Source organism: Sminthopsis crassicaudata, chromosome 2, assembly GCF_048593235.1.
Source record: "Sminthopsis crassicaudata isolate SCR6 chromosome 2, ASM4859323v1, whole genome shotgun sequence".
Classification (NCBI taxonomy): domain Eukaryota; kingdom Metazoa; phylum Chordata; class Mammalia; order Dasyuromorphia; family Dasyuridae; genus Sminthopsis; species Sminthopsis crassicaudata.
The window spans coordinates 236,898,760-236,926,082 of NC_133618.1; the positions used below are offsets into that span (position 1 = coordinate 236,898,760).

The 27,323-nt window shown below is 37.2% G+C and overlaps 1 protein-coding gene across 3 annotated transcripts; it reads right to left on the reverse strand.

Annotated features, from left to right (window-relative positions):
• Positions 1-300: 300 nt before the first annotated feature.
• Positions 301-16,344, reverse strand: SALL4 (spalt like transcription factor 4). 3 transcript variants are annotated; one of them, XM_074288616.1, is made up of 4 exons: positions 15,178-16,344; positions 3,860-6,241; positions 2,288-2,589; positions 301-878 (listed from the first exon to the last, which is right to left on the reverse strand). In XM_074288616.1, the coding sequence occupies exons 1-4, from the start codon at positions 15,410-15,412 to the stop codon at positions 459-461; spliced, it is 3,339 nt and encodes a 1,112-aa protein (XP_074144717.1). In that variant the 5' UTR covers positions 15,413-16,344; the 3' UTR covers positions 301-458. The 3 variants fall into 3 exon arrangements, with proteins under 3 accessions (XP_074144717.1, XP_074144716.1, XP_074144718.1); XM_074288615.1 differs by having other exon boundaries at positions 3,770-6,241; XM_074288617.1 differs by lacking the exon at positions 15,178-16,344 and adding an exon at positions 14,403-15,156 and having other exon boundaries at positions 3,770-6,241.
• Between the last annotated feature and the right edge of the window lie 10,979 nt (positions 16,345-27,323).

The following is a 27,323-nucleotide window of genomic DNA, read 5'->3' on the forward strand; positions in this document are numbered from 1 at the left end:
GGAAAAAATACATTCAAAGAAGTGAGAAAAACCCCACAAAGTCTAACTCTAAAAAAGGATGGCAGACCTTCTACAATATTTACCCGCATAAACAGTAGCCCATGTAAAGTTTTTGTTTTTTTCCATTACTGCTCAGGGTTGTCTTGTCCCACTTCATTGACAACAAGCAGCATCTTTAATGGAAGCAATACTAATCTTTGGATGTATAATTCCTATAGCCTGTAATAAGACTATAGTTTAAATAACAAAGCTACTTTGCAAGACCCGCATCTTTCCAAATAGAATAACTCCTATTCTGTGTTTTTCTTTTTCTTTTTTTTTTGCAAAGCAACACCATGATTGTAGAGCTGCCCAGAGTTTAAAGACAACTACAGTCATTTGCACATAGATAGTAAAAGTAAAACAAAAAAATCCCAAGAAGCTGGATTGAATTTTTCGCCTGCATTCTGGCTTCCTTTTTAGCTGACTGCAATCTTGTTTTCTTCCAGAAAGTGAGGGAATTGATGTTTTGGGACACTATCAGTAGCATTAGCTTTCTCCATAACATCAGGGTTAATCGCGGACTGTGACCCATCTATCTTGGAGACGGGAGCGTTATTCATTACAGATCCTCCACTGCTGATAGGAACTGGTAGGGCAGGGATGGGACCACTTTGAATCACTGATATCTCATTAGTCTTCAACGCTATGCCATTGTTAATCACAGCTGCATACTGGTTCCAAACTGTGGGGTCAAGATTCACTGCAGGAGGGACTATATCCTTTGGAAACATCTCAGATACTTTCTTGACATCATTACCCAGCAATGCTATGTTATCAATGGACAGTCTCCTTCCACGTCGAGCAGAGTTATTCCACATATGAGTTCCAACGTGGACCTAGTGAAAGAGAAAGGGGATTAAATAAATCCCTAGATGCTCCACAAATACACAATTTAGGCATATTAAATTGGTTAGGATTAAATTAGGTTGGAAGGAGGGGAATCATAATCAAAATCTCATTTAGGAATGAAATTGTGAAACAATTTCTAGTATACGGTACAGGATAATAAAATGTTTCACAATCTAGAAGAGCACTTTTAAATCCCTCTCCCTCCAATGATCTACACACCAGATTTGTCAGGCTACCAGTCTGTAGTTAAGACCTGACGTCTAATGTGACTATTTCTGGTTTAGGAGAAAAAACACAACCTTGATTGGCCACAAGATCCTCTAAGAAGGGGCTGGGTGGGAGCCTTTGTGATTAGGCTTTGGAGGAGAGAAAAGGAGAAGAAAGCAGACCAAACATTACAAAGGACTATAACTGATTTAAACCACATTACCTTTAAAATACACTAGATTGCAAATCCATTTCTATTAGTTATTATTCTGTATTTCATTTTGTGATCTCCTTGGCTCAATTATTACTATATATAGATCTCTTAAGACTAATGAGGATCCTAAATCTACTTAGCCAGCTCTAATCGTTCTTCACTTCCAGTCTTGCAATCTCTACTTAGAGGACAAATCAAAATGGATGACTTGTAAGTATCTTAAGTCACATCTTCCCACCTTGTCCTAACTTCCCTCTTACTGACTAGGGTACCACCATAAGTGTCCAATTTGTTATAAAATCCTATTGAGTTTGCTTTCCTAACACCTCTGTATAAGCCAGGGTATGGGTCTTCATTACTTTACTCATATACCAGTTCATCTACCTGCCTCAAGTCTCTTCAAGCTAATGAATCTTGTATTAAGCTCTAAGTGACTGATCTTCCTAAGCAGTTTTAACCATAATCACACTTTGCTCCCTTCCCCCCATTCAATAAACTCTGATGGCTCCCTAACACCCATAGGATCAAATTTTAACCATTAGGCTTTTTAAAGCACTACATAAAAATCCTCTCCATCCCTGCCACCTTTTCAGGCTTCTTACAATTTATTTCACCTTCACATACTCAACCAGTAACATTGGTCTTGCTTTGCTGTTCCTTACAGAAAAAAAATTCCAAATTTCCTATATCCCAGAATTTTCACTGATTGTCCTCTAACACATGGCTTTCCTGGGCCCTCACCCCCTTGTAAGGAAGCCTGTTCCAGACCTCTCTAATGGTAGAAATTTCCTTCCGAGATTATATTCAGTTAATCTGGTATCTTAAAATTGCATGTAGCTTCCTCCCAAAGAATTTTAAGCTCCTTGGGGACAGGGACTAACTTTTCTTTGTATTCTTAGTAGTTAGAAATGCTTACTAAACTGACTTATTTCCCCATACTTCCCTTCACTTAAAATACTTGAAGAATTTATTTACCTTCAAATTTCCTTTAGTTGTAAAGGCCCTTCCACAAATGGTACATGCAAAAGGCTTTTCACCAGTGTGAGTGCGCTCATGGATTTGAAGAGCACTAGCTGATGAAAAGTTCTTTCCACAAGTGGTACAAATGTGCTGCTTGGCAGTGCGACGAGGTGGGGCCACTAACAAAGGTGCTACCCCTGGAGACAGAGCAGGAGATCCAGGAAATGGGCTATTGCTTAGGGGCCGTTCTCCAGGAGCTTCAGTTTTGATCAAGGCTGGAGGCACTCTAACAAAGGTAGCAGGAATGCTACCTTGACCTAAAAAGACAAGAAAATTCAACACATTTAGATACATGGTTTTAAAATTGATAGGTACCACCCTAGCTTATGCTAGTTTAATAATGGTCTTCAAGGGGCAGCTAGGTGGTACAGTGGATAGTTCATCAGCCCTGAAGTTAGGAGGATGAGTTCAAATCTAATCTCAGACATTTAACATTCTCCTAGCTGTGTGTCCCTGGGCAAGTCACAACCCCAATTGCCTCAGCAAAAAACAAGACAATGGTCTTTAAGTATAAATGGGAACATTAAAAAAAAAAAAAAAAAAAACAAACACCCATGCTTTCACATTTCATGAGTGTTCCAATTCTAATAAATGTTAAAACCCCAATTTTACAAATTAAGAAACTGAAATTAGGTTAAGTGACTTTTCCAATCACTAAATGAGCTAAGCATTGAAGGCAAGATATCATCCTAGATCTTGGATTATGTAAAACATTTGACTGAATTCATGTCTACTGGCCCTATTATGTAGAACTGGGACCAATTGGTATATCTGGAAGAAAAGGAAGATTGAACAGTGAAGAAGTATGGTAGAAGAGTACTAAAACCTAAAGTCAAGAGACCTGGGAACAAATTTTACAAATATTGCCTCTGAGATCATAGAACAAATCATATTCCTCTGATATGCTTTGATAAAAGCACAAACTCTTGGGGACCATACATTAATCAACCTCTCCCAGGACTGCTAGGGAAAATGAGGTCATGATGGAATAGGATAGAGCAAAAATCTTAGAGGACATACTTTGCATGTAAAAAGTATGCATTGTAAAATTTAAAGCCCTATAAAAAGACCAACTAATATTATTTTAATACTCAAAGTATTAATATATGGCTCTTCCTGAAAAGAAATTTTGCCTTTAATAAAAGGCAAATTGCTTGGTGATAACTTCAGGAGCTGGCCAAGAGAAATTTTTTTCCCCAGTTTTAAGCACAGTAAAAATTTTAATGTAAGAACTATTCTTAGATCATTCATTAAAAAAAAAAAAAAAAAAAAAAAAAACAGGAGGACAAACTCAGTCAGTTTGCCAATCCTCATATAGTTGGAATTCCTATCCAAGTATGGCTAGGAATATGACTTAATGTGGTCCCTTAAGAGATTTAGTGATTGATATTCTTCTATAAAATGGTATTTTTTTCTCCCTATGCAACAAATACCTACCATACTCCCCATTTGCAAAATTTAACCCAGGCTCTTCCTTGATGACCTTTCGGCCAATATTGGCATAAGTTAAATCCAAAGCACCATCACCTTCAGTTTCTGTTGGAGGGTTTTCTGGTCCTTCGGTCTTATTTCCCATGTCATCATGATTAATTAAGCCAGGTGACTTGGACCTAATACTTTCAGCTTGACTATTTGCTGGAGATAATGCCTGAAATGATGCAGACTCTGGACTTCGGCCATTTTGATAATCGTGATCTTCTATTACAGATGAAGAATCATTGGTCATGCCATCACTTTCTGCAGAACTAGACTTCAGGCTACTTTGCCTCTGAAGACTCAAAGATGGACTGCCCATTTTCCCTGGGGCTTCCAATACTGAGATGCCAGTAAAGGCCACAGCGGGTGTTTCTGACTGATTATCATTAAGAGGAGTAGAGGGCTTAGAGGAACCACTAGGAGGATCTTGGGAGTCCAAATCTTCCATATCAGCAATGCTTTCAATGGACTCATCAATGCAACTTGCAATGACATCCTCATTTTTCTCATTGATAATAGCTGGATCCATATCAATATCACAGGAATTCTCAGGCAAAGGGGTATTAGGAATCTGGCCACCCATGTGCATTCGGATATGCTGCTGCAGCACTACAGCATTGGTAAATTTCTTTTGGCAAATAGGACAAGAATGTTGCATTTTTAAAGGGGTGTTAGCTCGGTGAACTCCATAATGAGTCTTAAGATTGCCTTTTGTGGAGAAGGCCCTTCCACAGATCTTACATTTGAATGGTCTCTCCCCAGTATGAGTGCGATAATGCATTTTCAAAGAGCTTGTGCAGCTTAGAATTCGATGACAAATGATACATTCATTGGGGTCATTGGTAGCCTTATCGATATTTTCTACCAGCTGTTGTAACTTCAAAGTCTCAGACCCCTGCTCAGTGGCCCCACTACCTGAGAATCCACTAATACTGCTACCAGCTTGTGGGGAACTCAAGCTGTGCTCTGTCCCAGATTCATTACTGGCCACACCAGATGAAGTGGAACCCCCTTCACTCTCTGGGGAAGGCCTAGATGATAGATCATTGGAAAAAGCACCAAGAGAGTCTTTGGGGGTCAGACTTTGAGGTAAGCCTAGGGAAAGGGTTCCAGTGGTCAAGGGAGGTTTGCTGTCCACAATCAGATGTGATTCATCCATGGGCACAGGTATTCCACATGAGATCCCGCTGGTTCTTGTCAAGTTATCCAGGTGTTCAGGTACTGGATGGGGATTCATTTTTATCTGGGGATATTTGTCCTTATGGCGCTGGAAGTGAACCTTCAAATTCCCCTTAGTGGTAAAGCGATTGCCACAGATATTACATTTGTATGGTCTCTCCCCAGTATGGGAACGGAGATGAATTTGCAAGGCACTGTCATTTCCAAACACCTTGCCACAGAACTTGCATTTGTTCTTGAAGAAGGGCTCCTCAGCATTTGGTTTACTTTCAGAAACAGTAATGTTTGGAGGTTTCCCCTTCCCTTTCTTGGATGGGTCTAACACTGAAGACACTGAAGATACAGGAGTGAATGGGTTCTGGAAAAGAACTGAACCTGATGATTGAGGTAGTAAAGGATTTGGAAGTCGAGACATTGCATTAGGAAGGATCCTATTTGCATCAGACTTTAAAGAGAAAGATGGTAGTCCAGAGGCCACTGAACCAGCAGTTGGGATGCCTATATTGGCATGAGGTAGTTTGCCTTGTTTCAAGGATTCCAGTGACAGGCTCTGGCTGCCAGTGGAGAGATGCTGGGACATATGAGAACCCAGGGTTTTCAAAGGGTCAGAACCATGAGATACTGATGGATGCTGGCCACTGGTGGCCATCATAGTCATCTGCACACGGATCTGCTCAGTAAGCTGGATTTGTTGAAGCTGTTGTTGCTGTAGACTCATTAGTTGTTCCAGGATCATAGGGAAGGTGCTAAAGCCCTGGACTGGTAAAGATACAGCATCAGCACTCCTCTGATTCACAGCTACTTTGGTCCCTCGTAGTGTTTGTAAAGTCACATTAGTGTTGGGAACTTTGCCTTTTGATAAATAGTTTATCCCATGAGGTGTAGAAGGGGCAGTAGGCTCTGTTTTGAGAAAGGCTCCTGCCTCCACACCAGACTTATCTTTCTTGTCCACAGAACCAGTGCAATTCTTTGAACGACTGTCTTTATTGCCATGATTTTCCAAACGATCGATTGGAAAATTCTCTGATGGGGCTGGGGTAACTTCTGTCAAGACTTCAGGAGGTGTTGTCTCCTCACTGTCATTCATGATTAAGACAGGTGGATTTTTAGTGCAATTTTTCTTATGTTCCAGGAATTCGGAAAGGCTGAAGAATTCTGCACAGCATTTCTCACAGATAGTAGTTTCCTCAGTTCTACATCGTTTAACTCTTCCCCTTACTCCCTCTCCATCTCCAGGGCAGTTTGGTAGACCACCTGAGGAAGAAATAAAAAAAGTTAATATAAACAAACTATATTCTATCCAAATGCAGGGGTGAACCTGAGAAAACAGTTAAGTTCCCCTTATTTATTTCACTTGTTGAGAATTTTCCCCATTACTGAATGTGTGTCCACAATATAGTAGTTTCACCTTTTGCTATTGGCATGCTTATTTTCTCATTTTTTTCCTTTTTGATCTAATTTTTTCTTGTGCAGCATGACAAAGGTTATGTTAAGAACTGCACATATTTAATCTATGTTGGATTATTTGCTGTCTAGGAGAGGTGGTGAAGGAAGAAAAATATGGAACAAAGGTGAATGTTGAAAACTAGTGTTTTGAAAAATAAAGAGCTAGTATAAAAATAACAAGAGAATGAAATACAAAGAAAAATTCCCCCATCCAGAGTGCAATTAAACAGGCAGGAGGTAGAGCAGATAGTAATGGGGCAAGCCCCAGAGTCTAAAACTGGACAGCATGAGAAATTACACGTTTCTTGTGAGCATAGTTCCTGGCACAAAGTAGGTCTGCCTGCCCTCCTGGTACCCACAGCTGTAATCAACTAGGACTTAAGAAGTCAAGATTTCAGTGAATTCATAGAATGGGCAATTAACAGACAATTCATAACTGGTCAGATACAAAATCATTTCATTTGTACAATAAAGTCTGTCCTCACCTACCCCAAATAGAAACTGGTTTCCAAGTGTTTGCCCCACAATTAGCTCCCTTAAATTAGACCTCATCTTTTAACGGCATTTCCTGAAGATTCTTTACAGCTGTATTCAACTTATGCAGCAGGTTACTTGCAAATCTAATACTCAAAATTAGGAACTCTAGTTGACTTTCATATTCAACCCTTTAACAGGAAGCCTCTAGAACAAGTAAAAGGTTTCTACTCTAAAAGACTCCAGCCTTGGAGTCTAGAAACCAGCTAGGTCTAGAAACCTATAAATTAAAGATAAAGGAATTTAAAGTTCAAATACCACCTGTTTAACCTCAGTAAAGTCCTAACATCTGAGACTAGTAAGTCGCTCCCAGATCCTTTCTACTCTAAATTTTCATGAAAACCTTGATAAGTGATTTAAGTGAAAGCATTGAAGGACTATCATCGGAAAAGGTAAGAACATCTTTTCTTTCCATCTTCTCCAATTCTATTCCATTTAGAACAAGCATTTATATGGTACTGACCTTGGACCAAAGATTTTTTAAAAAAAATATGTAATTAAAAGGCCTGTCTTTCCAAGACCCTCCACAATGTTTTAAGATCTACTCAAGTCATTCTCCACCTTTTCCTTACTCAGAAACATCCATCTATGCTACCAATAGCCTTATGTTTCAATCCTTTTTGATATCCCTTTTAAAGTGTTTAATCTGCCAAAAACCACTAACCCATTGAGATGTCCTTCCCTTCTAATGGCTTCTGATATTTTTGACTATTTCACATCACAGAGTGCTATTTCACTTTAGATGATTTTTAAGGGAGGGACTAAATCATACATGAAAAGTTAATAGTCTTTCTAGGCTGCTATCTTCCTGGCTCAGGACTAGCTCTGGTCATGAAGTTAATCATCCATAAAAGATTTTGAGCCTTCTAATTTTCTAAATTCAACCAACTTCTCATATATATATATATGGAAGAAATGAAGGTTCAAGCCTATGACTTGCAATAAAATACTTAGGGCTGGAGGCCAGGTCTCTGATTCTTTGGAGTCTAATGACAAATGCTGTGCTCTGAGTATGGACAAGACAAAAAGCATCCTTAATTTGTCATTAAAGACTCTTTCTAGTTTTAGATTTATGGTTCTATGAAATTGTAGGATTGTGGACTAGGATCAGTGGAGTTTCAACTTTTCAGAATCTCTTTGTATTCTTAAAAATTGAGGTTTTGAGGCAGCTAGTGGCACAGTGGATAGAACACCAGCCCTGAAGTCAAGAACTGGAGTTCAAATCTGGCCTCACACACTTAATACTTCCTAGCTGTGTAACCTTGGGCAAGTAACTTAACCCCAATTGCCTCAGGGGGAGAAAAAAATTAGGTCTGTTAAAGAGCTTGTTGATGTTTAAATTTTAATTAAATTTTCATAGATGTAATCACATCTTGTTACAAAAAATTTTGACCTTATGGATAAAGATCCATTGTATTAAAGTTTCATTACAAAAGGAATGATAAAACTATTCAGTATCAGAAGGCCTGTATTAAAATCCTGCAGTGATACACAAGCATATTTCTATAGAATTTCATTTTGCTCATCAGCTCTCATTAATCCAATTTTAAGTCAACACCTTGATGACTCTCAAATATACTTATCAAGCCTTAACCTCTGCTAACCCTTTACTCCTCCCACTGCTAATCAGATAGTTTAAATTAAATGTCCTATAGATATTATTTTTACCTTGTGAATACAATCCTTCCTTTGCAACAACAACAAAATTCGGTTCTGCACATATATATTGTACCTAGGATATACTATAAGATATTTAATATGTATAGGAATGCCTGCCATCTAGGGGAGGGGGTGGAGGGAAGGAGGGGAAAAACTTGGAACAAAGGGAGTACAAGGGATAATGTTGTTTAAAAAAAATGCATATGTACTGTCAAAGAAAATGTTATAATTATAAAAATTAATAAAAAACAAAATTAAAATATCCTGTATTTTCTTAAATGAAACCTGTTCAAATATCTTCCCCAAACCTTTAGCCCCCTCAATTCCAATCTTCCCAATTATTGCTGAGGGTACTACCATTCTCAAGTCACCCAGGCTCCTGAGAAATCAAGACTCTTCACTGCTTATCTCTGCCCAAAATCTATCAATCCCTTAATTCTTATATTTATGCCCCCTTTTCTGATACCCTCAACACCCTCCTCCAAGCCACTTCAATAGCCACTTGAAGATCAGTCTGCTAAGTTTCTCCCCATTTCAGTTCAGAGGATTCAACTGTCAAAATGAGCTTCCTAAAACAGATCTGATATCACCTCTTTATTCAAACTAATGGCTCCCTAACCACCAAGAGCAAATATAAAATCCTATTCAGTGTTATAAGCACTTCATAACCTGATCTTATACTCCCCTTTATATATATTCTTTTCATCCAATGGCACTGGCCTCTTCGAAGTTCCTTATAAGAAATTTCATCTCCCAATTCTATGCACATTATTTTCCCATGAAGAGAAAGAAAGCTCTCTCCCAATTTCCTTCAAGTATCATGTTCTTGAAGAAGCTTTCCCCAAACTCCTCTTAATTCTAGTGCCTTGCAAGGACTGAATTTTACCTTTCTTTACCTTTCCAGTGACACCCACATAGCAGGTGTGCTTAGTAAATTGACTGACTGACCTAAGGCTTCCTATGTTGCATTTACTAAATAAGATAGCAAGGATTTTTAAAATTATATTGCTCAGGCCAAGGACAGTGAATGGCTCACAGAGAACCAAAGACAGAGAAATAGTTTCCCTGGATTTATATAGTTAGACCACCTAAAACATTTACTATACAACCTGACTTGGACTCTATGAAAATCATTACCAGTAACATCATACTTGACAGTCAATCTTCAATAGAAGGATTTTACTTGTATACAAAGCAAACCACTGAAGCCTGTCTATATCCAAGATCACTTTTGTCCAAATACTGTATCAGTGTTTGCAAAGTAGCAAGAGGGGCATTGGAAGAATATCCATGCACTCGTGTTAACCTTTTACAAATTTTTTTTTTTACACTTCTGCACTGTTTTCCCATTTCTTCACCTCCCCGAATTTCAGGAATGTTATCTCTCAGCATCTAGGTATCCAATAAGTTAGAGGAATGCCTGACACCCAGCAGGGGTTTTAGATTCAATCACTGCCAAGAGGATAGAAAATACCCTACTATTGTAAGCAAACCTTCATCCTATTCAATACTAGATGAAATACTAGGAAATTGTAAACAGTATCTTGACTGCATTTTAACTTATCTTCTCATTTGTTTCTATATTAAAAACCAAGGACACTGTATTGAGTAGATTAAAAAATAAAACCCAGAATTAGCTCTCCTGAAAATAAACGGGTAATTATGTTTTCCCTCTTTAAAGTTACAAAGCAGAGAAACCCTCTTAAATGATCAGTATGGTAGATTCTAGGATAAAGTTCAATCTGAAACTCATTTAAAGATCAGGATTAAAATTCAAGAGGATGTTAATTCTAGAATGGCAAAGGAGATTTACCAACTTTTAAAAGAACACTGACCAAACACTAATACATATTCCAAAGTTTAGGTTCTACTCATTAAGGATCCTGTGGGGGGAGATGCAAATTGTCTGCTGCATTAGTACTGCTACTCAAACCTTAGTTTGATATATAACCAGAGCTATTCATCTAGTTTTGACATCAGACAAGTGGTTCTAACTGAATCAAGTTTCTTTCTTTCTTTTTTTGGGGGGGGAGGGGGACAACCAAGTGAAGTGGGCATTTAGATGGCTTACTATAGTTTCTTTTCTGGTTCTCAACCATTTTAAATCAAAGACTTATTAGAAGGCAAACCAAATTATGAGGACATCAACTATACTTAAAATTCTTGGGGATGGAAGAGGGTATGTTAGACACAAAGCATTTTTCAAAATGACTTAGACAACCAATGATAAGCTAATTATGGTGTGATTGTAGCACACTTATATAGCACCTAATATAATATATAATACTGTTCTGTGATCTTCCTCAAACAGACACTATTTACTATTCTCATTTAACAGTTGAGGAAACTGAGGTTAACTAGTCTTTCTCCAAAACAGACTGCAAGATAACTAACCTTTCTAAATGGAAGTCTAATGAAATATTGCTATCATCAATGAGAATACTTTAAGAAAAAAATAGACAATTCATGTTGATTTTGGTAACTGCTCAATCTTTGTTAAAAAGAGAAGCTTCTTTTTGCTTATGGGAAGAGGAAGAGATTGAGGTAACCTCATCTTAAAATCAGAAAGCTACAAAGTACAATGTGTGTTGGCTTCAGATTCAAGAACCTGCATCCCAAATATCCGAGCAAAGCAACACTAAACTTGCTACTTCTGGACTCTTCAAAATGTTTCTCCCATCTGTAACATAAGTAGATGATCTATGGTTCCACCTAGGTCTAAATCTAAATTAAAAAATTATTACTCCATTCTAGCCCTGCTAGATTCTTGCTATAGTATTTCACAGGAGTAAACACAAGTTATTTGCTTCACTATATGCAAAAAAAAAAAAAAAAAAAAAGTCCACCTGCAATCACCAAGAGATCGAGCAAGAAAAATGGATACAAAATAAAAATTTAATTGTGAATTTTCTTAGCATCAAATAAGACCAAAACTCTAACATCAATATATTTGTGGGAGTTAATACCAGCTCCCCCCCCAATTCTGATTTTGATGGGTACTAAGGATATCCCAGTTTTAAGTTCCTCAAAGTCTGTAAAATAGGAAAGGGTAAGATTATTGCTTTTTAACACTAGTTGCACAGGGGAAGGTACCAAATAGGCAGAAATAGATGAAATTGGAAATTAGTCAATATATTATACACAAAGTATCATTTCTTGGTAGTGGTCAAAAGTTACACTTATGAGAGGCAGCCCACATTTTGCAATGCAAAACTTTTTTAAGTGGTCAAATAGAAGTCAAGCATCAAGTTAAGAAATATGCATGCTTCTTTTCCCTCCTCCCCTCAAAGCCATTCTGAAAATTTTAACTGAATATAAACAGTTATCTACTCAACAAGAAGCTTCCAGTAACTTTTCCAAGTTTCATAAGCACCTCCCTCTAAGCTTCACATCCCCACTAAGTTTGAGTTAAGATGGGAGCTATGAAATAGTACTCTTTCTAAATGATTATTTTTTAATTATCAAAATTTAGGTAGCCTGTAATTTTTTTAAAGGCATAAATCTTAAGACTTTAAAGATGGTAATCCAATGTCACAATGAGCATTTTAAACCCTTTAGAGAAAATGCTAATTTTCGGTATGTAGCATTATTCCTCGGACCACCTGCTGATTTTTTGATCTGCTAATTGATTGACCCACTAAGACCATTTTCTTCCCAAAAATGGCATTGTTTTTCAGAAGTGGGTCTCAAATTGCCTTGCAAATTAGGTGGACCCAATCTTAAAAACACATACACACCTAGGCCCATACCTCAGTCATAACCAGAGTAGAGCATCAATGCCATTTTAAAATCTTTTGTCCCAACTATTTAAGCATCATTTTCTTAGGTGGGTAACAAATGCCTTCAAAACAGGTCTGGGAATTTAAAAGACCTCCAAATTCCAATTATAAGAGAAAACCTCTCTCCTAAGTAATACAGGCTTTTCAAGGCTTTCCGCTCCCACTGCTTCTGATAGCAATCACAAACAAAAATTATGCTTTTCACGTTGAATCCCACCCAGAAGTTTCTGTCCAGCTTACAGGAAAGTTCTACCTCGCTGCAAAAAAGAAAAACCCTCCCTCAGATTGGTGGGGGACCCTAAAGCAACTAAGCCGGGTGGCTTGTGTAATGCAGGGTTCAGTAGGGAAGCAAGTTCAATCCCAGATGAGGCTGAAGGTTTCCTCAGCTGCGCAGCTTTACCCAAAACTACTTCAAAAAACCAAGATGAGGTGTGGGTTACCTGAGGAAAGATGATGGGAAGAGGTGAAAGGACGGCGGTTTATGGACTGGTATTTAGCTGAACTCTAGATGGCGCCAGCTAGCAGTTCAGGGTTTTTTTGTGTTTTTTTTTTTTAAACCGGAATACAGATACAGAACATGGTAGTAATTAATATGCCCCTAAATGAAGTGCAAACTTGCTTCAGATTAACAAAGACCTCCCATATAAAAGTGAGAACACCTCGGGGGTATTTTAAAACAATGGCCCGAAACTGAGCCGGCTTTCAAAAAGTAATTTTTTGAAAGGAATCCAAGTTTTACTCCCAACTTTTGCTCTGAAATAAGAAAACCCAGGTAAGTCTTTCTTAGGTAAGAAAATTTGCTCAACTTGGCAAACTCCTTCCCCCACCCCCAAATCAAACGTGCAGCCCCCAATGTTAACCCTTTTGTCTTTGGCCCGTCCCTAGAGGCAGCTCTCCAGCAGTGGGCAGCGATTTACATGTGGAATCATCACCTCCGCCCCCCAGCCTAACCGAAGGCACAAAGGAAAAACAGTCATGCATTAAACATGGGATTTATTGCCTTCTGGCCGAATTCAAGATTCCCCAGTCACCAAGTCCCCAAGACCTTCTCACATACTTCACTTGGTTCCCTCTTCCTTCCCCCCAACAAAAAAAAGCCCATACAACCCAGTGTGCGCATGTAAATGATCAAGGGCTTTAGGACTAGAGTTAGTTAAAAAAAAAAAAAAATTAAAATGGGAGGAGTAAATTTGGATCATACAAGATAATTAGCGTTAAAGCTAGTTGCTTTTTAAAAGCATACAACCAAATCCCTCCTGGGAGGAGGGTGTGCCTGTTAACTAACCCATTTAAACTATAACTATTTGAATGATTAAGTGGGAACCAACAGAAATTCCAGTTGCTCTTCAAGTATCTATGGAGCGAGATCGGAAACTAGGGGCTCAAGACCTCTTCAATCTTCACCCCAAATAGCTGCTACTTCAGTGTTTAGAAATTAGTTTATGAGACCCCAAAACTCTAGCAGTATCTGGGCAACCACCACACACACACACACACAATCGGAGACAATTTGGCGGCGAAGGAGGGGTTGAGAAGGGGGAAGGAAAGAATGGAGATAGTGGAGTTTGAATATTTAAGTCATTTGCAACACCCAGAGGCAAAGCAGCTAAAAAAACTTTATACCTCTTAAGTCCGGGGCGGGGAAGGTCGAAGGGGAGGGGGGGAGAAATGGGAGAGAATTGGAAAGGTTCAGGGTAAAGGGACCCGTCAGCTTCGAAAGGGACACGAAAACGAAAAGACCAACGACCAACCAACCCCCCAGTCCCTAGTTCCTCCACCCCGCCCCAGTCATCTTTTTCCCCTCCCTCCTGACCTCTCCCAGTCGCCATCCCGCCCCCACAGAGTGGGGACCCTGCGTTAGAGGGTAAGATGCCTTCAAAACATAAGTCTTCCCTCAAGAAAAAGCTTCAAGTCGTCGGAGTTAACTCCGAAAAAGAGAGCGACCTAATGCCACACACACCACCCATTCCCCAAATGCCCAGACCCCATTAGCTCACCGCGGGTTATTTTAGGAAGTCGGAAATCAAAGATGGCTGGAGGTCAGGCTACAAAGGTCCAGGGCGACCGCGATAGCCCGGAGGTGGGGGGGGGGGGGGGGAGGAAGCAATAGTTTGCACCCCCTCACCACTTCCCTGGACCCCAAGGAGAGGGCGATCTCAGTAAGCATATCCCGAGTTCCCGACGCCCCCGGGGAGCGAAGAAGAGGTCAGGGTTCTGTGACTCTGGCCTCCCGCACCCCCTCAACCCCACCCTTGGCTCTGGATGGAGGTGGGCGACCGGACCAGAGCAAGTCGCGTGCGCAACAGTTCGTATCCCCCCGGGGTAAACCCCGCCGACCCCAGCTCGAGAGAAACCGAGGGGGAGCAGGAGGGGGGAAAAGAGAAGAGCGAGGATAGGAGAAGAGGGAAGAACAGAGCCGGGGATCTACGGTAGTTGCAAAGATGATGGAAGATATCTAGCCTTGAGACAGTATTTTAAAATCCACCCTAAATTGTTTCAAACATAAAAACTATTTCTCCGTGTGCCGAAAAGTCTGGGAGCCGCTCCGCGCGGAGAATCACACGGGGAAGCGTCCGAATGTAATACTTTTTCACTCAAAATACAGAAGACAAAAAACAAGTGTAGATTGCCGAACCCAAGACAATACGAGAGAAACCCAAGCTGAAGCCCCGAGGAGCCGCCCCTAGTCTCCGAGCGCTCCCGGTCTCTGTCCCGGCCGTCGACCAAAGTTAGAAAGAGACCCAGAAAAGCCCACTTCCCTCGTCTACTCACCGTGCTCTGCTGCTACGGCAGCTGGGGTCGTAGCTGAGGAAGCGGCGGCTACCGAAGAGCAGGCTGCCGCATCTGGAAGCTGCTGAGGTTCTTCGGAAGAGTTGATGTGCTGGGGTTTCGCCTGCTTGCGTCGCGACATGGTTCGAGCATCGGGAGCAAAATTGAAGCAATTATTTTCCCCTTCACAACAAATTCCTAGAGTTGGGAAATAACCCCCTTCGACCGGAACGCGCATGTCAGAGTAATTATGATTATCAATAATGCATTGCGATTTATCATGAGCCCTGACAGCTGATTGGCCTGGATCCAAAAGCTCACAGATTATTTAAATAAGCCCTCATTGATCAGGGTGGGGAGGGGGATTGTGGGTTTTGTAGTCCGGCCCACTGAACGGATCTCTTTGCCTGCGACAAAGGCTTGAGTATTGAGGGAGTTAAGCTAATTAGCATGCATGTTCAGATTGGCTCCTGAGACTTAATGAAATTCGAGGGGACTCGTTTCGGTACCCCATGAAAATATACACACGGATGCAAACATTTGTTTTTCCGAATAGGGACTTAAAGATAGCTCTGTGTCTAGAGCTATTTTTAGTGGCGTCCTCTAATTAATGTTTTGCAAGGATGAAATTAGCAAAGCTCGGACCATCAAATGGACTCCTTCAGGCTCCTTTTTAAAGGGTTATAAGTCTAAAGGGGAGAGGGGACGTTCTGTCTAGAAGACTAGTTATCACCAGGCGTCGGTTTTGATGTGATCAATTTGTGAACTTAGTTTCAGCATGAGTGCCTTAGTCCTGAATGTAGTCGTTCTCAATTAATATGTTTCCCACCCCCACCCCATTTCTTTCCCCTTAATACCCCGCCCCCAAAATAAACTGGGATAGAAGGTATGTATTCGTGTACCTATTTTTAAATTTTAGAAGTATCTTTTCGTAAATATTGCCCCATCTAGCTGCTTCTTGCTCAGCAAAATCTCCTGGCGCCACAGGAGATGAACTAGAGCTTAAAAGTTAACTAATAGCTACAATGACTTCTCTATTGAATTCACACTCATAACGACTAGTTTATTGTTCTAATGTCACCTTGATTTTTCTCTTTTAAAATATTTCACTAATAAATTTATTAAATGAAGAATAACTAGGTGTTGTTAAAACGTGAAATAAAAATTGCAAGAAATTACTTTTCAGACTTCTTTTAGATCCCATAAAAGTCTAATCATTATTCTTTTTATTACGGAGACCAGTAATTGTAGAAAAAAAATTCCTTCAAAAACTGTTGGAAAGTTTCTTTGCAACCGCAGCAATATCAAAACAGTAATTGAAGATAGGTAATATGACTCCAATGTGGATTATGATTAATAAGCATTTTTGGATCTCTCCCTTCCAAAAAAAAAAAAAAAAAAAAAAAAAAAAAAGTACAGCCTTTATCATGGAAAAGGTTCATAGTTCAAATGAGCCCACCAGCAATGCTGAGTTAGAAACTCTATCATCCTGACACAATCAAACACCTTCTGACAACAGGAAGGTCCTGAGGATTGTTAATTATATATACAAATTTTTTCTTTAACATAATATATCATACTCCATTTATTGCCTTATATGTAGTTTGTGCTCGTTACATACATGTTGAATGAATGACATTTCTTGTGGTCTTGCACAAATAGGGTTTTCCATGACTATAATGGGAGTGCAATCTTTCTCAAGCATTTATTTCATTTTAAAGAATTATGCAACTATAAACTTTTCTTTATCATCAGCTGTTAGTGTTTTCTAGATTAGCTGGAAAAGGCTCAGTCTATAAGTCAAGCAGGAATTGAAGATAATATGTTTGTGAGTAGGATATTACTCTCTAAATGAATTCAGCTGGATGTTTTCTGCAACAGAAGGTGGATGTGAATATCAGGTCATCCTAAGCATTAATAATAATGATAATAAGTATCTTTTCAGTATCCAAACTACCTCATCTAGCTACTTATTGCTAATAACAGCAGTGGTAATAATAAGTGTGTATTTATATATTACTTTATGGTTACAAAGCATTTTCCTGACAATGATCCATAGAAGGTAAGTAATAAAATGTTATCCCTATTTTGGATAAACAGGAACTGGGATTCATCGAAGGTACAGTCCCTTGCCCAAGGTGCCAGACAATGAGTGCCCATCAAGTTAATTCTCCGACTTTTTAGTTTCAGGATAGCTTTAGTTCTTAAAAATTATTGTTTAGGTGGGTTCAAGTTTTCTATAGTTACCATGATAGAAATTAATACATCTTAAAATGATTATGAAAGTAGATATGATCCCATATCCAAAAAATTTTAGGGTAAGGTAACATTTTGAGATTCTCCACTTGGATTATGATAACTATCCAGGACTAAGTACTGGGACAGTATGGATTTAGTCCCCTTTTTAATATTGTAATGGAGGAAAAAAAGATTCATTTTCCTATTTTGGAGATTTGAAAGGAACAAATTATAAGTACTATACTAGAACAAGTTTTCAGCTCATTCTATTAAAGAAACATAATTCTACTATAAGGAAAGTTGTAAAAACAAAGGAGAGGGAAACAAAGGCAGAGAAAAATGGAAATGTCCTCATGGGTAGAACACTAAAGATAATGATTTTATTATTTAACGTTCTCTAAACACCAAAATTCCTGAAGTGAAGGGCTTTATTAAATCTTGAAAAGAAGAAAAGAATTGAGTACAAAGTAAAGGTGATAACACTTCAAGGCTTGATTAGTTCATGATAAAAGTTCTTGCAGTGTTTGACCAAATTAATTTTCTGATTAAAATATAATTGTTGGGTGGAGAAGGGTGGAACGTCTACATACTTAGCAGTTAACAAAGAATAATAGCTCTCAGTGAAATCTTGCCCAGAGTTTAAATTTGTTAAAAGATAGAAGCATTTAAGTTCTAAAATAATGTTGTATTTTTTGTATATATCTCAACCTTCAATACTTCTAAGGATTACTTTGAGGCATAAATGAGATAATATTTGTAAGGTGCTTTGCAAACCCAAAGGAAATCAGAAAATGGCACCTAGTTATAGCTGCAAAATGTTCACTTTTCTGGACTAGAGGTAAAAATATTGGATAAGAATTATAGGGAATTTATAGATCATCTTTTTTTAGGCACTCTGGATTAAGGGTCACATAAAATGACACAGGTGCCAAGAGTCACACAGCTAAATAAGTGTCTGAGGCTAGATTTAAACTAAAGTTCTCCTAACTCCAGTACCAGTGCTCTATCCACTGAGCCACCCCTAATCCAAAATCATCTATTCTTATCCTAATCTATTCTAATTTAGGTTATAGTTTAAGAAAATAAGACCTGGAAAATTTAAATTACTTTTACCAGGCTACACAATTTTTAAAGTTGTAAAGTAAGATTTGGAGCCTAGGTTCTTTGACTCAGATCCAACACTCTTTCCTATAGAATGGAAAGAATAAGAATTGAAGACACTGTACATATCAACTATGGTTTGCCACAGCAAATGGTAAGAACCCTTTTTGTCCTTTACAAGCTTAAAAATTGCAATGTGGCCAGAGACATTTATTAGTGGTGTGATTCAGGACAAATCACTTTACCTAGCTAGTTGAGTCTCAGTTTTATTTGTAAAATAAGCACCTACTTTATTGAATTGTGTAAAAACCAAAAGAGAAAATATATGTAAAACACTTTAGGAACTTTAAAAATTCTATGAAAGCTAAAACTTAAAAGATGGAAGACTTTTGAGATACACTATATGTGTCCTTATTGTTGTTGTTATGCTGGACCAAATACCATGACTATTATTTTTCTATTTACTTTAGTTTGCGAAATATGAGATATTTTCATTTTGCTGCAATGGCACACTATTACTGTCTATCTCCCTTTATGGAGGAGAAAGAGACCCCCAAACTATTGCCTTATATCTGAAAGTGTTGGAGCAAAGCAGAGATTTAGAAGTCTACCTAAAATGGGATAGTTGGCCCTCCTCAGCTTGTAATTCACTAGGAATGATTTATTCTAAGGCAAAAGGTCCAGTTGTCTAAGTGGATTGGCTAAAAGAACCTTTGTTACAATGATGTAATGCTGCCCAGTCTAGCTAATTGTGCTAATTACCACTTAGCTGTTGATAGATTCCAGCAGACTTGATCATTCTATTTTCGCTATCATTTTATCATTTCAAAACTAATATTGAATCCTTTCCTGGAAGCTCAGGCCTTGGTCAGAATTGTGCTTGATGGTTTGCAAATCAAAACTATAAGGTCCAGCATATTCCTTTTCTTTTCTATCTAAAAAGTCCACTGAATTATTTTGACAGATGAGGATATTGTCAGAAATTATTCAGTAAGGATAATTATTTTGAATGCTAATGTGAAGGCAAGTTGAAAAAGTCAAGATCCCTTTTTGTCCTTATTTCCTGAGGTGACTTGAATAGTTTACTCTCTATTTGCATATTTCTTCTAGTAAACCAGAGACATCCATATGAATACTGAGTCTGAGACTGATTGAAATTGATAGTAACAGCATTAACAAAAGGTAAATATCATCTCAAGGCCACATTAGCATTTGCTAAAACACTTTATTATTTGTAAAAGACTTTGAAATCAATTATTAATTGTTCAACTACAAAACAACTCCACTAGGAGACACTTTGGACATCTTATTCAAAAAAACTTTTTGTTAATAAAGAGAGGGCTGTATCCAGAAATACTCAAAGATATTTAATGATGTGGAAACTATTTAAAGTGTTTTTTCTGAATCAAAAACAAAAGAAAAAAATACCTTTGGTTTTTAAAGAATTTTAAAACTTGCAAAGTGTTTACTTCGAAATAACCTTGTAAAGTAAATCATGTAAATTTATATTCCTCTTGAACAGATAAAGAAACTCCAAAAAAATAAATGATTTATCTAGTCACAGACCTACTAAATATTGAGGGAGTAGGGAATGGGGAGTCCTGCCCAGCTATCCTTTAAAGACCAGCTTCAAGGTTATCCTCATCACAAAAACCTTCCCATCAATAATGATGTCTTCATCTTCCTGCCAATCCATTATCTTATTTTTTTTTTAATATTTTTTTCTGTTGCAGTTGTTTTCATATAGTCTATATTCTCTACTATACTTTAAACTCCCAGATAGTAAAATTATAACATTTAATCTTTGGTATCTCACCCAGTTTAGAGCATATAACTCTATATGCAATAGGTACTTAATTAATGTTTCTTAAACACCTCAGTAAGAGAACTAAATTGGAATCTGAGGACCTTAGGTTCAAGTTTGGGTTCTGCTACTTTCTACCTGTGTGATCTTGGGCAAATTACTTACTTATTTTTCTTGTGTGTAAAATAAGGACCCTAGTCTAGTTAATCTCTGAAGTCCCACCCAGGTCTAAATCTATGATCCTAAGAATTGAATTCTCTAAAAGGGTGGAGTAGATGAACTATGTTCTTTTAAGAGATAAGCTCTTCTACCCATAGTATTAAGTTTTCTAAATTTCTCACTTTTCTACCCTAAGGGAGGAAAAACAAAGGAGAACCCTTTAAGTCCGAAAATTTAAATCTATCCACTGGGGCTGTTTTCTGAAATGGGTGGGGTCAAATAAAAAGTTTGCTGTTTTGTAATTTATGAACTTGAAGACCATTTTTAAAAAATATCTTTTTCCTGTTTGTGGGCTTTTTGTCATTTGAAAGATGTGGGTCTGGCGCCACGAGTGATCAAGCTAAGTAGGTCATACCATAAACAGGGTTATCACACTGCTCACACATTGCGTAATGAATGTGGGGGGGGGGAATGTATAGATTTTCAAAAACAAGTTGAAGGTTCAATGGATTTACCAGCTTCCTATTATGAAGAAGCTTTCAGTTTGATTTACTGATTAGTTCTTCATGCCCTGTTTCAACATGATCCCAAGAGGCTATGACTTTCTAATAAATATCTTTATTTTCAGTGTTGATTATGCACAACTCAACACAATTCTCATTTAATTCTATTTTTTGCTAGCTTAGGTTTTAAGAAATTAGAACTTTATTTTTCTTTCTAGATCCGATTTTTCTTGTGCAGCAAGATAATTGTATAAATATGTATACATATATTGAGTTTAACATATATTTTAACATACTTAACATATATTGAACTACCTTTCTTCTAGGGGAAGGGATGGGGGGAAGGGGGGAAATTTGGAACAGAATATTTTGCAAGGGTCAATATTGAAAAATTACCCATCCATATGTTTTGTAAATAAAAAAAACTTACAAAAAAAGAAAAAACTTTAAAAAGAAGCTGCAGAAATTTAGCACATAACTCAGTTTCTTTGACCCTGAGTTTATTACAAATAATAAAGAGAAAAAAAGTTTTCAGTATTTAAAGTTTAACTGTCATAATTATCCATCTTTGTGATATAAATTAGAATGCTGAAATAAACTTGTCAGGGAGCTTTATCCCACACAAAAACATGTGACGGTTAGACCAGGGCAATTAAGAATGTTAATGGACATTAAAAAAAAAAAAAAAAAAAAGAAAGGGAAGCTATAGTCATTGTTAAGGTAACTGGTCTATAAACACCTAAATGGAATAAGTGGACAGAGACTAGGGACATTCTTTTGACCAAGAAAGGAAATGTAGCTTCTTTTCTTTGCTTTTATGTGCAGTTTCTACTACCTCTTCCCCCCCAACTGAAACAATCTGTCTTAGCATGTTAGTATGGTAACAAAAAAAGGGATGAAAAGGAAAAATCCAGAGATGTGACATGGGAAAGAGCAAGCAGCAGGAAGAAATGAATGAGCATCTATAAAAAAAGGAAGCAGTTGAAAAGGGGCAAGGGGAGGGGAGAGTAAATCTTTGTTTGATATAGAATGGTAAAACAAGCCTTTTAGATCAAATGATTTCTAAGTTTCCTCCTAGCTCTAAATTCCATGATTTTGTGATTGTGGATGAATACACTGGTAAAATTGGAGCATAGAATATTGGAGCGAGAGGCAAGCTTAGAATATAAAACTACGACTATAAAAGCTGGAGGAAATCTTAGAACAGGAATCAGATTGAAAAGATTTAGAATGGATCAGAATCATGGATCTCCAGTTGAAAGGAGGCCTTAGGCACCATCTAGTCTTACCCCTTCATTTCACATTTGAAGAAATGGAAGTCCCCAAATCTTAAATCATCTGTCCCAGGTCATATTGCTAGTCAGTGCCAGAGGTCTGAAGCCAGATCCAGAGTTAGTATTCTTTCCATTGTGTCCTTAGGAGATAGGATTTTAGATTTTAAAGGACATCATAGATCATCTAGCCTCAATTTATAGAAGAAACTGAAATTAGGAAAGGAAAAATAACTTGTCTAACTTTGTGGGTCTCAAGAATAAGGTAATGGGAAAACTTGATCTAGTGACCTAAACATTTACTATATGCCCAGAAACTAACTTTGGAGAATAGAAACAAATTCAGACATTAATCCCTATTTTGCCTTTCACTGTTCTGTGTGTCATGTTCGTTAGTCTATTGATTCTCCTGATAGACAAAGTATGGCAGTATACTACACAGCTGTATTCTACAAAGGTAGGTAAGGGTAATATTATTCTTATCCTTATCATTAACCTCATTTAATATAGGAGGAAACTGAGGCTCAATGAAGATGTGATATCCTCAGGGACATGGAACTAATTAGCAGATTTTGGAATAGAACCCAGATGTCCTTACTTCCACTCCAATATTCATTCCATTGTATTCCATTGTTTATCAAGTTATAAAGCTGAAAAGGATCTCAGAGCCTGTGTAGTCCAACCCCTTCATTTTATAGGTGAGGAAAAGAAGGCATCTAAATGGTGCAATGAATAGAATGCTGAGCCTAGAGTCAGGAAGATTCATCTTCCTGAGTTCAAATCTGGCCTCAGACATTTACTAGCTGTGTGATCCTGGGCAAGTAATTTAACCTTGTTTGCCTCAGTTTCTTCATCTGTAAAATGAGCTGGAGAAAAAACAGCAAACCTATTCAGTATCTTTGCTAAGAAAATCCCAAATAGGATCTCTCACAAAGAGTCCAAGACAACTAATTGATAAAATAAAAACTGAGTCATAAGGAAATGAAGTTTGCACAGAGTCTGTTTTAGCAGTGTTAGGATTTGATTTTACAGCTTTCTAAATCCAAGTCCATTGATTTATATATTCAGTGTTGCCTCTCAACAATTTCTAAAATGCATTTTCTCTTTTTAGAAAAAGAAAAGATTTTTGGAAGATAAGATGTAGAAATGAAATGGTGTACCCTGAAAGTATTTAGGATGGGTTCTCTCAAGTGCATGGGTTCCAGAAGGGAGAGGTGGGAAAAATGTAGATTTTATTCTGAATTATTATGTGGTCCTGAAGAGGTGTCAGTCATACACTTAGGAGCAGAATACCATATTTAGTAGTATTCCTGTGCTGCTGAATAAGATTAAAATGTAATTGGGAAATATTTAACAAAATAAATAAAAATACAGTAGAACCAAGTCAACACAGCCCACAGGAATTCTTATGTGTGTCTAAGGAAGTTTTCTATTTGTACTTGACATCACTGTCATAGGGATAGAGACTAGATATATGGCTTCATGGATAATAAAGAATTTACATATGAAGAACCCTATTCTACCAATGTTGATGGTAGATGATCTTAGGGAGTTGCCTGCAGTAGCAAGAGGTATAGAGACTTGTCCAGTTTTACACAGCCATTATGTGTGAGTTGCAAATTGAATCCTTCTTTAGTCTTTCTTACTCTCAGTCCAGTTTCCAATCCACTACACTACTTGAAACCTTGAGGCTAAGTATTATTGGTTATAAACATATTGCCCTTATTCATTAGAAGTGAGCTCCTTGACAGCACACATTGTTTTGTGCCTTGAAGTTAGGAGTACCATAGTTAGGTCTCACCTCTGACACATGTTAGCTGTGTAATAATGGAAATTTTACTTAACTGCTCAGTGTCTCAAGCAACTTCTCAAAAGTTGCAGGCACTAATTGATCCATATCAATAGAGGGAATTTCCACACCAGGCTTCTTACCTCCAAAGAAATCAATCACAGACCTAAAACAAAATTTAATGCTTCATTTTATTTGTGTAATGATTTTCAAAGAATGTGCATTAAGCAGAAGATTATATTTGTAGTCTCAACTGTACCAGTAATCAGCTGTGTGCATAGACAAGTCAATTCCTCTCTTGTGAGATCAGTTTTCTCATCTTTAAAGTAAAGATAACATTCGCAATATTTTCTTCAGAGAGTTCTTGTGGAGAAATGCTTTATAAACTGAAAACAACTACAAAAGTGAACAGTTATTATAATTACAGATTTTAAAACATAAGGATATATGCATTTTATATATATTTTTATCTTGGCAGTTCTTTTCTTGCTATTAAAAAAATCAAAGTTTAGCTAAAGCTAAAACATATTTAATCAAAAGCAAAAAATAGGGAAACTATACTATATTTCAGCCATATTGATCAATATTGTTTTAGACTATATAACTAGATAATGTTAGGTTGGAATATTGCTATGATACAGGAAATGATGACTTTGTGTATTTAGAAAAAAGTGGAAGGACTTAGACCTAAGAAGGATATTTTCCACCTTCAGAGAAACAGGAAAAAACAAGCATAGTAGTGTCTTACCTAATTGTCTTTGCATGTATATTTGTATATATGTGTTTGATTATAGATATCTATGTATGTGTAGTATGCTTGTATTATATGTATATACATACATACACACATGCATATATCTATGCATAATTATAGCCTTTTGGGGGGAGGTAGCTGAGAAGAAAGGGGGGGAAAAAAGAAAATAAAAAGTATATAGTAAAGAAAACCTACAAGGAAAGGAAAGATGGAAAGCTGAAAGCCAATGTATAGTATTTTATATGTTTTTTTTTTTTACTATATTTGTTATATTTATATTAGTATATCATAATAATGTCTTGAAATGGAAATTTGTTGTCTCATGTTTTGAATCCTTTCATATTCTGCTGTGCACATGACAATGTATTTTTTCTTTTTCTATTTTTTATTTAATTCAATAAATAATTTTTAAAAAATCAAGATAATTTCCACAAACACTAAATTTGAAAACATTTTTATTTTATTGATAACTTTTTATTCTATCCATTTCTGAACACATCTTGCCCCCTCCCTTACCCAGTGATAGAAACCTTAGAGACTACATTTGGTCCAACATTTCATTTTACAAATGAAAAACTGAGGCATAGAGAAATTAAGTGACTTGTTCAGGTCCCATAGTCATAAGATCTGAGGTAGAATTTGAAGTATACCTTATAATATTTATTTTAAAAAGTGAGGGGGATGGCTTAGCAGGGATAATGATCACTTTGACTTTGATTTTCTATACAACATTATATATTATATATATAGTCCTTAGCTCTGCAATGAAGAGATAGAGGTGCCTCTTCTTAAGTCTTCCCAGGAACCAAGTCATGAATACTAGATTGATTACTTATCAGTTACTGAAAAAAGACAATGGAGTCACATTTTCATTGTTTGACTGATTGCTTTTTTCATCTTGCTTATTTCCCCTTCTTTTCCAAGTGTGTTTTGCCATCTTGGTCCATTTTTCTCACCTGCTTTTATAGTTTGGATGTAACTGAAGCCCTATTCTCATACCTCTTCATAATATAGAGTTGACCTTGAGCTCTCAAATCACAGCCCTGTTATTAGCTCCTACCAAGCTAGAAGAGCTTTTGGTCTCAGTCTATTGGTGACCTGAGTTTCCTCTCCAAGGACCAGTCTACCTAAATCAGGAGAGATGATTTACGGATTTATTTTTGGCAGTGTCAGCTCATGACAATAACAAAAATTGAAATGGCCTTCAGTCTTGAGTAACCCTCTTCCACTTTCAGAGTGACAATAATGATGGAAAGCAGCTTAAAGACAAGCTTAAAGATATTCCTAAGAATGACAGTTTTTAGTCAAACAACTAACATTTCTTCAGAATGTCTCAGTGTGATATCAGATTGCTTACTATTTTGAGGAAAAGGAAGGGAAGGGAGGAACCATGGAATAGAATTTGGAATTCAAAACTAAAAAAAAAAAAAAGAATGTTAAAAAATTTTTTTTTAGTGTGTGATATCTCTCCAAAGAGCCAAAATATTATTGGAGCAACTGAACTATATCTTGAGTGGAGTGTAAGTACCCTAAAAGAGAGGTATAAAACACACTCAAATGTACCTGGAATGAGATTAAAATGTTATTGGAAAATATTTAACAAAATAAATAAAAATACAGTAAAACAAAGATAACTTTACATTTTTAAATTTAGTCAATATGTGGCCAAAGAGATCCTTACACACTGATAAGTGGGCCCTATTTCTATTTGAGTTTGACATCACTAACCTAAAATATGGGAATCATAGGAATGCTTTTCATATCTCTGAAGGATTTTTCAGAAAACCCAGTCAAAAATTGTAAGACATGAGAAGCTATAGTTGGGGTTGCAATCTTTATTTAGGGAGAGAATAGCAATATTAGAGAAGCAATATAAGGAAGAGAATGTATTTTAACACTTTTAGTATCCTATACAAAAGGATCTTGACCCTAAGAGCATTAAATAGGAATAATAGTGGTTCAATAAGGACAAATATAAAGTCTTGCACTGGGGCACAGAAAAATCACCTCAACAAATATAAAGTGAAGGAGTTATGCATAGACTTGTGAGAAAGATCTGGGTCTAAGTGAAATGATACTTACTGTATGTTAGCAGTGTAATATGGCAGCAGAAAAAAAAATCTGATGGAACCTTAGGAAGGTGTAGATTCCAAGAACAGGGAAGTGATAATCCTTACTGTACTCTGCCCTTGTCAGACTCATCTTGATCATTTGACATGGATAAAAACATGAAAAGATTTTCATGAAATAATGCTGAATGAGATGAGCAGAACCAAGAGAATGTAATAGTAATGTTGTTTGAAGAGCAACTGTGAATGATTAAGCTATTCTGAGTAATGTGAATATTCAAATCAACTACAATATACAAATCAACTACAGTTAAGATCAGAAATATTGTCCACTTCCAGAGAAAAGAACTCTGTGTGTGTGTGTGTGTGTGTGTGTGTGTGTGTGTGTGTGTGTATGTGAGAGAGAGAGAGAAAGAGAGAGAAAGAGAGAGAGGGGGGGGAGAGAAACAGGGATGTTGACT